At 53.1% G+C, this 8,815-nt stretch overlaps 1 protein-coding gene across 1 annotated transcript in view; it reads right to left on the bottom strand.

Moving 5' to 3' along the window:
* The window catches only part of LOC102454807 (E3 ubiquitin-protein ligase TRIM7-like), a 12,432-nt gene continuing 3,617 nt past the window's right edge, over window positions 1-8,815 (bottom strand). Inside the window, exons 3-7 of the mRNA XM_075913674.1 lie at window positions 8,641-8,815; window positions 7,394-7,416; window positions 5,578-5,693; window positions 4,822-4,857; window positions 1-1,799 (exon numbers count right to left, since the gene is read on the bottom strand). The exon at window positions 8,641-8,815 is cut by the window's right edge and continues 56 nt beyond it. Of these exons, the coding sequence (XP_075769789.1) occupies window positions 1,285-1,799; window positions 4,822-4,857; window positions 5,578-5,693; window positions 7,394-7,416; window positions 8,641-8,815 (865 nt within the window). The 3' untranslated portion in view covers window positions 1-1,284. The remainder of the gene's footprint in view (window positions 1,800-4,821; window positions 4,858-5,577; window positions 5,694-7,393; window positions 7,417-8,640) is intronic.

Here is an 8,815-nt window from a genome sequence, read left to right as displayed (position 1 = left end):
TTTATTTCCACTGCAAGGTCTTTTGGCCAACGGCGCGTTTCCAAGCCCCAACGTGCAATGAATTATTTGCCAGCATATAATCAGGGGTCGCCCAATAAAATTAAGAGGCAGCAGGTTTCAAACAAACAGAAGAAAGCATTTTTTCACGCCATGCACGGTCAACCTGTGGAACTCCTCACCAAAGGATGTTGTGAAGACTAAAGAATATAAGAGCGTTCAAAAAAAGAGCTGTATACGTCCATCAGTGGCTACTCGCTAGGATGGGTAGGGAGGGTGTTTATCAGGAAATGGGCGATGGCGGCGGGATCACATGAGGATTACCTGTTGTGTTCCCTCCCTCTGGGGCATCTGGCATTGGCCACTGTGGGCAGACAGGACACTTGGCTGGATGGACCTTTGGTCTGACCCCGTCTGGCCGTTCTGATATTCTTATCAAACAACTTGTACATAGAAGAGGTACCGAGGTCACAGAAATACGACGCACATCAAATCTTCAAGGAAGGACACTATGCACAGGCTCTCATTAAGGCCTGGTTAGACATCCCCTGTGTAGACGTGTTTAATCCAGAGCAGGCCTCATTTACATTTGCAACAGTAGAACTACATGGCGGTACAGCTGATCTGGTTAGACTAGAACACCTCCCCCATGTAGACGCGTTTAATCCAGAGCAGGCCTCATTTACATTTGCAGCAGTTGAACTCCGTGGCGGTACAGCTGAGCTGGTTAGACTAGAACTCCTCCCCCGTGTAGACGCGTTTAATCCAGAGCGGGCCTCATTTGCATTTGCAGCAGTTGAACTCCGTGGCGGTACAGTTGAGCTGGTTAGACTAGAACACCTCCCCCGTGTAGACGCGTTTAATCCAGAGCAGGCCTCATTTACATTTGCAGCAGTTGAACTCCGTGGCGGTACAGCTGATCTGGTTAGACTAGAACACCTCCCCCATGTAGACGCGTTTAATCCAGAGCAGGCCTCATTTGCATTTGCAGCAGTTGAACTCCGTGGCGGTACAGTTGAGCTGGTTAGACTAGAACACCTCCCCCGTGTAGACGCGTTTAATCCAGAGCGGGCCTCAGTTCCATTGGTTTGGCGCCAGAAGACCGTAGACCCGCTCACGCGGCTCTTGCCTTGCTGACTGTTTTCTCTACACTGACCATCTCTCCTCGTGGCTCCAGTTCCGATCCACGGCCCACTTCGGCCGCCGGGCGCCGTGGCCGACGCGTTGTCGGGATCGGGACGAGATGGGCGCAGTTGGCTTTGGGCCGCTCCCCCCGCGCGGCGCGGGTCAGGGGCACAGTTTGAGGTAGGTGATGGTGGAGCAGACGGAGAAGAGGGGGAAGACTTGCTCGTCGAAGGCCACGTGGAAGGTGAACAGGTGCTGCCTGGTGTCGGCGTTGTAGAAGGCCACCTCTTCCCCTTCGTAGTCCAGGCAGACCCGGACTCGGCTGAGTTTCTCGCCCAGGCCCAGCGGGGTGCGTTGTGGGGAGGTGACGGCCCAGTAGCGCCCGCCGTTTTGCTGCAGGGCCCAGATACCCTCCTCGGGGGCAAATTGAGTCAGGCCTTTCCGGCGCACTGACTCCCGGGCCACCCCGAACGCCCAGCCGTCCGAGGCCCCCACCTCCACCTCCCAGTAGTGCCGGCCTGACCGGAAGCCTTCCAGCGCCAGCACCCGCGAGTTGGTGTCAAACCGCTTGGGGCTGTTGGGCAGCTCTTGCTTTCGGCACCCCATCCTCACGCTCTTGAGGTCGGCGGAGAGGACCAGAAGGTGGTTGGCTGTCTCCGGGTCCAGAGTCAGGTCCTCTGTGGGGAAGGAGAAGACGAAGAAGAAGGACGCTGAATGAGGGATGGAGATGCCTTCACAAAGCATCCCAAAGAGGCAGGGAAAAATTGGTTGAGCCCAAAAAAAAAAAAAAAAAAAAAAAAAAGAGGGTACTGCGCCTTTAAATTATCTCACTCCCCCTGCCCTAACAGATGCTGCCGGCCATCTTTTTGAGGGAAAAAAAATAGGTCCCTGCGTCTTTAAATTACCTCACCCTCCTAACCCCCACCCTCACAGATGCCACCGGCCATCTTTTTGAGAAAAAAGAGAGGTGGCTGTGCCTTTAAATTACCTCACTCCCTCTGCCCTAGCAGATGCTGCTGGCTGTCTTTTTGAGAAAAAAAAAGAGGTCGCTGTGCCTTTAAATTAACTCACTCTCTCCCTTCTCCCCCCCCCCCCCCCCCTTCCCCGCTCTCTCAGATGCCTCCGGCCATCTTTTTTAGGGGAAAAAAAAACAAGGCCGCTGCGTCTTTAAATTACCGTGCTCCTGGCTCCTCCCCACCGGCCATCTGTCCGAGGAAATCAGAAAACACCGGACACTTTACATGTCCAGTACTCTCTTTTTTTTTTTTTTACCGGACGAAAGTCCAAAATACCGAACTGTCCAGTCGAAAACCGATCACCCGGCAACCCTAAGTGGAGAATAAGACGGAGAACTCCGTATTGCCGCTGGATAAACCCACGGCACGCCCGCAGCTTGAATCCTGCGGACAGGTGTGGTCGCCTCATCTCCAAAAAAATCTCTCAGTGTTGGAAAAGGTTCAGAAACGGGCCCCAAAAGGATGAAGGGTTTGGAACGGGTCCCGTATGAAGAGAGATGAACAAGACTGGGACGTTTCAGCTGAGAAAAGCGGAGGCGGAGAGGGAGGGAGGAGAGAGATCCGTAAAATCGTGATGGGCCGGAGAAAGTGACTAAGGAAAAGTGTTTCTATCACATAAGAACGAGGGGACACCCAGGGTGTGTCTAGACTTTAGGGCCTTTTTTCGAAAAAACTTCCCCTGTGTCTAGACTGCTGGCACGTTCGTTCGAAAGTCAATTGAAAGAACGTGGCCGTTTTTTCGACCGCGGAAAAGCTCGTCGTACGAGGAAGAACGCTTTTTTTCGGAAGTGCTCTTTCGAAACAAGGCGCTAGGCAATGCAAACGGTGCTTTCTCGAAAGAGAGCATCCAGACAGCTTGAGGGCTCTCTTTCCAAAACGCGGCTTGCTTTTTCGAAAGTACTGGTTGCAGACTAGATGCTTTTTTCAAAAGCGGCTTTTGCGAAAGTATCTTTCCAAAGAGGCTTGCAGCCTAGATGTAGCCCCAATGAAATGAATCGGTAGCAAGTTTCAAACAAAGAAAAGGATGTTTTTCTTCACTCAGTGCGCGGCCAACCTGTGGAACTCCTCGCCAGAGGATGTGGTGAAGGACGCAACTTTAACGGGGTTCAAAAAAAGAGCTAGATAAATTCATGGGGGGTTAGATCCATCAATGGGTATTAGCCAGGCTGGGTAGGACGCTGGGCCGGCTGCTCTGATGTGATTAGCTATTTTAATTCTGCACTAGCAACTTGATTTCCACACCCTCCATCCCAGAGCCTCTGCTAGCTTGTCTGCATCGCCCGTGTTTCCCCTAGAGCTAGGTGTTTGTCCTTGCCCCTTCACGTCTGGATGCCTTTGCTGTCTGAGAAAGCACCCGCGTATCCCCCCGTCGTGTCTGACGCACTGGCCCTACACCGTCTGCTAGAGAAGAGCCTCTCTAAGAACTTGCCAAAGTTACAGACACTCAGGCGGCCCCCCCGGTGGAGTCCCATGCTGGCCCACCGGTCAGCAAGGCGCCCGCAATTGGTGTGTCTCCTGGTGGTGCACATCCCCAGTGCACTGAACAAAATTTATTCTGCACATGGATGGGAAAAAACGGAGCGGGAACTCCAATTGTCTCAGTCCCCAATGATCTGGTCAAAGAGGGGTTCCGATGTCATGTGAAACACTTTGTGGGGGGTTCGGCAGTGGGGGGTTTTCTGGGGGGTGGAATGGGGGCAGGCCAAGGGGGGCTGCCCCACGCCCTGCCCCTCTGTAGGTGTGGTCTGCTGGCACCCACCCTTTTAAAGGTGGGTAGCCACAGAAAGTAAAATTCGCCCACCATTTGGTTGGGATCGGTCGCTTCTTCACGGCACGCTGTCCTGATTTCTCGTGGCGTAAGGGATGGTAAATTTGGTGACATCGCGACCGGCGTTGCTCTAATTTTTCCCCACCGGTGTGCGGAATAAATATTGTTCCATGCACCAAGGCATGTGTGGAGGTGCACCACCTACAGAGACACACGCTGCCGGAAGTGTGCACTTTGCTAATCTACCGGGTAGTGTTTGAAATTCTCCAAGTGCTTGGCTTATAGGGGCTCTGATTGGGGCCTTAATTTGTTGCTTGAAATTGTTGCAGAACCGTGGCAGAGTGAGGTGGTCAACGCTAGAGCCAACTCTAAGTTAAAATCTCCACGCTTTCCATGGGTCAGTGTGGACCCGTCCTCCGTCCTCATGCCAACGGGAGAGGTTCCCGTCGGTGTTCCCTGCTTGGGGGGTGGGGGGGACTCCAGTGCTGCCCAGCTGGTTAGCAGAGATTCCACAGCTAGGGTTTATGTTTTGATGTGTGGTGCACGTTCACACGTGCCTGGGTGCACGTCAGAAAATTATTCCGCACATGGGTGGAAAAAATCTGCACCTGGGTGGAAAAGATTAGAGGGGACTTTGGTTCCCATCTGGGTAGGGGTTGTGTCTCCCCGAGAGGCGGTTAAGCCCACAAAGGTATTCTTCTGTTGATGCAGGGCTTTGACTTTTGTTGGCTTCACTATGTTGCTCGAAGGGAAGGGGGGATTTTTCATTCCTCAAGTGACACCCGATTTTGAGCATAGGCCAGGCCTACACTGACGTCCCCTCAATCGAGAGAGAGGAAGTTAAAATTCTCGTTTTCCTTCCCCTAGAACCGTTTGCAAGCGACGACCCCAATGGAAAGTCTCTTTGGCGTTTACCTTTTTCGCCTTTCCCCAGTTCATCTTGCAGAGAGGCTGAAAGAAGAAGAGAGGCCGTCAGGGCTGTGTCGTGAGGGCAGGGAGGTTCAGGAAGGAACCGATATTCACTTGAGCTCGTCTGCGGCCGCGGGGAAATCCGCAGGAACACAGATAAGGGCTGGACAAGCTGACCCTCCAGTGAGATCCCGAATGGTTAGGGAGCAGCGAATTCCTCGCCGGCTTCCCTTTATGCCGCCCAAAACGAAGGGCACCCTCTGAGTTTGATTTAGCGAGTCTGAAGGAGGCCCGCTCAATCAAACTCCGGAAGATCGATCGTGGCAACTGGCATCTTCAAGTTGAGGGGGAAAGTTGAGGGGGGGCAGCCATTTTGAATTATGCTTTTCCCCGCGGCTCACCTCCGACTGCCTCGCAGCACACTGCTGTGCCTTGGAAGACGTGTTTCAGAAACACTGGTCTAGACAGGGCTGAGTCCTGCCAAGAGAACAGGGGACTGGACTCGATATCCCCTCGAGGTTCTTTCTCGTTCTAGTGGACGGGGATCCAACTCAAGTCCCTGTGTTTTCAGTGTCACGGATTTCGCCTGCTTTTGAAATCTCTTAGCACCATCGACTGCCCCTTCTCGGTTGGTGCACACAGGCTAACCAAGAAACCGGCAAATTCTGGGCTTTCCCCTCGTGCACTGAACACGTCGGGCCCCTCTGGACCCCCAAACGCACGGAAAACACCGCGCCGTCCCGGCTCGTGGCACCCACCCACCTTTGAATTTCCTGAACGCGGCCTGGAGGCCGGCGGTCTGGAGAGAGAAGTTGCCGATGGCGCTTTTCACCTCCGAGGAGACAGACTCCGGCTTCTGGAACGTCAGGCTGCTGCTTCTGAAGGGGAAGGAAAAAAAACGGACAATCGGCGTTTCCCCGATGCGGATGAGTATCCCCCTCGGATGAAGCAGGTTTTACCCAGGGAAGCCGATGCCCAAATCAACCTGTCAGGCTTAGGACGCCTCGTTGCTTTGGATTTCTTGGATTTTATCCATGAATGGCGACAGGAAAAAGTCCACTTCGTGTGTCTTATCCGGCCCTTCGTGTTAAACATCCCGGTTCGGTTTTAATTAGTGAGCACCGGGACTAGAAGACTCAACCGGGAGACAAAACACCCAGGATACCAAATCTTCACATGCTGTGAGTGAGACCTTCCCGGGCAGGGGATGAACTAGTTCGGAACAGTAGGGGGCACTCTCACCCGGCCTTCCGAAGAGGAGGGGTGGGGCTTCCTGTAAACCGAGTCATTGGGCAGCTGCCCAGGAGGGATTTCATATGCCACCCTAGCAGATTAGCTGAGCACCCACCTTAGGCAGCATGTGTTTCTCCCGGTGGTGCACATGCCTCGGTGCACATTGCAAAATTTATTCCACACACAGATGGGAAAAAATTTGCAGGAACGTCGCTGCTCACCCAGGCCAGAGAGAGGAGGGGGGAGTTGCCCCCGACTTTTAATGATTCCTCACTCTCCTCCTCCACAGACCTTAGAGGAGGTCTGCCTCGTGAGCCCCAGAGACAGAGGGGAAACTGAGGCATGACCCAAGAAAGTAACTCACCCATCGTCCCTCCCGGCACAGCCAGGAACACAAACCTGCTGAATCTTTAGCTGAAGCTCCTCACCAGGCCAAACGAAACCTCTAGTTTCACTCTAAGTCGGGAGTGGGTAATCGTTTTTGTATGGGGGCATTTCATCAGGTTTGGTAGCAGTGGCGGGCTGGCTCCGCTCCTCCCCTCCTGGAAGGGGAGGGGCCGTAGGTGGAAGAGGCAGAGCCTCAGGTGGAAGGGGCGGAGTCTCGGGTGAAAAGGGTGGAGTCTCGGGTGGAAGAGGCGGAGTCTCGGGTGGAAGGGGCGGAGTCTCGGGCAAAAAGGGGGCGGTTCCTTCTGGGCCTCTGGCTCTGCTCTGTCGCCACCCTTAGGAGACTTCTCCGGTGTCCTCCTGGGAGAGTCTGGGAAAGTCGGGACTTTCCCCCTCAAGTTCCGAGTCCTCCGAGACTGTCTGGGCCCCTTGACGGGGTCTGGGCAGGGGAGGCCGTGACGGATTCTGGGTAAAATCGGTCTTAGAGCCGGTGGCACGAGGGCCGGCCGACGGGGGCCCTAGAGTCCCACCTCGAAGTCTTCAGGGAGAGGAAATTTACGTTAAAGTCGCTCCGCGACCCCACGGAGCCCTGGATCAGGCTACCAGGCAGGTCTGGGGAACCGTTCTGGGGGCGCTGACCCACAGAAAAATCAGTCGGGGGGAGGCCCAAAAAAATGACCCCCGAATGAGCCGCAGGAAGCTACTCCCCCACATTTCTCTTTCACACCAGGAGCCCGGCAAAGGCAGTCTGAGGTGTTCCCTCGGGCAGGCAAAGCAGACCTGAGAGTTTCTGCGGGTGTTTACGCTCCCCCGGGAGCCCTAGGGTTGGGGCGACGTGGCAGGATCCCTGTCCGTCCCCAGCGAGTCCAGCTGTCCCTCGGGACCTCCGCCCGGCCCACACCGACCTGTCCGCCGCCCGCGTGGGAAAAGAGCAAGGGAGGGCGAAGCCGCAGCTCCGTACCTGCTCACGATGCTCGTCACGTCCTGGAGCGGGGAGAAAAAGAGAGAAATGCGTCCTAATTGCACTGCACACCCCGGGCAACGTGAATTCCTCTTGCCGGCCCCTGGCTCCGAAACTTTGCAAGCGGGGCCCCCAGGAAGCAATTCTTGGGGTTTTTAATCCTTGGGCTCTGGGCCCCCGAGCAACCAGGCACTAGTTCACCAAATGTGTGTGGGGAGGGGCGGGGTTAAATAGGAATCTTGATAAGAAATCCTTTAAATAGTTAAAATGTCTTTAAAAGCTTTACGAATCTTTAAAAGAAATCCTTCAAATATTTTTTAAAAAATTAAAATCTTTAAAAATCTGTAAAAGAAATCCTTCAAATATTTAAAATGTCTTTAAAATCTTTAAAAGAAATTCTTAAAATATTTACAATTTCTTTAAAATCTTTCAAAATCTTTGAAAGAAATCCTGCAAATATTTAAAATGTATTTAAAATCTTTCAAAATCGATAAAAGAAATCCTTAAAATATGTAAAGTTTCTTTAAAATCTTTAAAAATCTATAAAAGAAATCCTTAAAATATTTTTTAAAGAATTAAAATCTTTAAAAATCTTTAAAAGAAATCCTTTAAATATTTAAAATGTCTTTAAAATCTTGCAAAATCTTTAAAAGAAATCCTGCAAATATTTACAATTTCTTCAAAATCTTTAAAAATCGATAAAAGAAATCCTTAAAATATGTAAAGTTTCTTTAAAATCTTTCACAATCTTTAAGAGAAATCCTGCAACTATTTAACATTTCTTTACAATCGTTGCACAGAAACCTGGCCCCTAATTTTTCAGAAGAAACCGGCTTGGTTGTGTGGACGCGCCGCTTGTTATTTCGAAATGGGCGGGGCTGATTCCGAACTAACGCCCTAATGGCCTAAGGGCGTACGGTGCGGCCGGACCGCCCGTAGTTTTGAAAGCTCCAGGCTCACCCGGCCGCCCCTCGGAGACGGTTCACGCCGCGACGGGCCGGGCTACCTTTTCGGCTTCTTCTGCAATCGACTCCTGGGGGGTTCCCACGCCCTCCCCCGGTTCTCTTTCCCAGCTACACTTGCTTGGCTCGGACACTTCGAATGTAGAAAGTGGAGGCCCGTAAGGGACATTTTTAATGGGGCGGGAGGTGGCCACCGTTTATCGAGGCGTCTTATTCTTGGGGTGCCGGCGGGCACAGGCCTCCTCCTTCCTGCCCTTCGAGCTCCCGGCCCCTCCCCGGCCTCACCTGGAGGAACTCGAGGGCCGGCTGCTGGACTTTCTCCTCCAGCGCCGCGATCCGCTCGCCCAGGCGGGAAATCTCGTGGGAGAGGGTGACCACGTTCTCCTCCTGTCGCCGGGCGAGGCTCTTCTCCAGCCGGCCCAGCCGCCCCAGCAGCGCCTCCTCCTGCTCCTGCAGGAAC

The sequence above is a fragment of the Pelodiscus sinensis genome, chromosome 32 (genome assembly GCF_049634645.1).
Source record: "Pelodiscus sinensis isolate JC-2024 chromosome 32, ASM4963464v1, whole genome shotgun sequence".
In the NCBI taxonomy this organism is placed as follows: domain Eukaryota; kingdom Metazoa; phylum Chordata; order Testudines; family Trionychidae; genus Pelodiscus; species Pelodiscus sinensis.
This window is presented reverse-complemented; position numbering and strand designations above follow the sequence as displayed.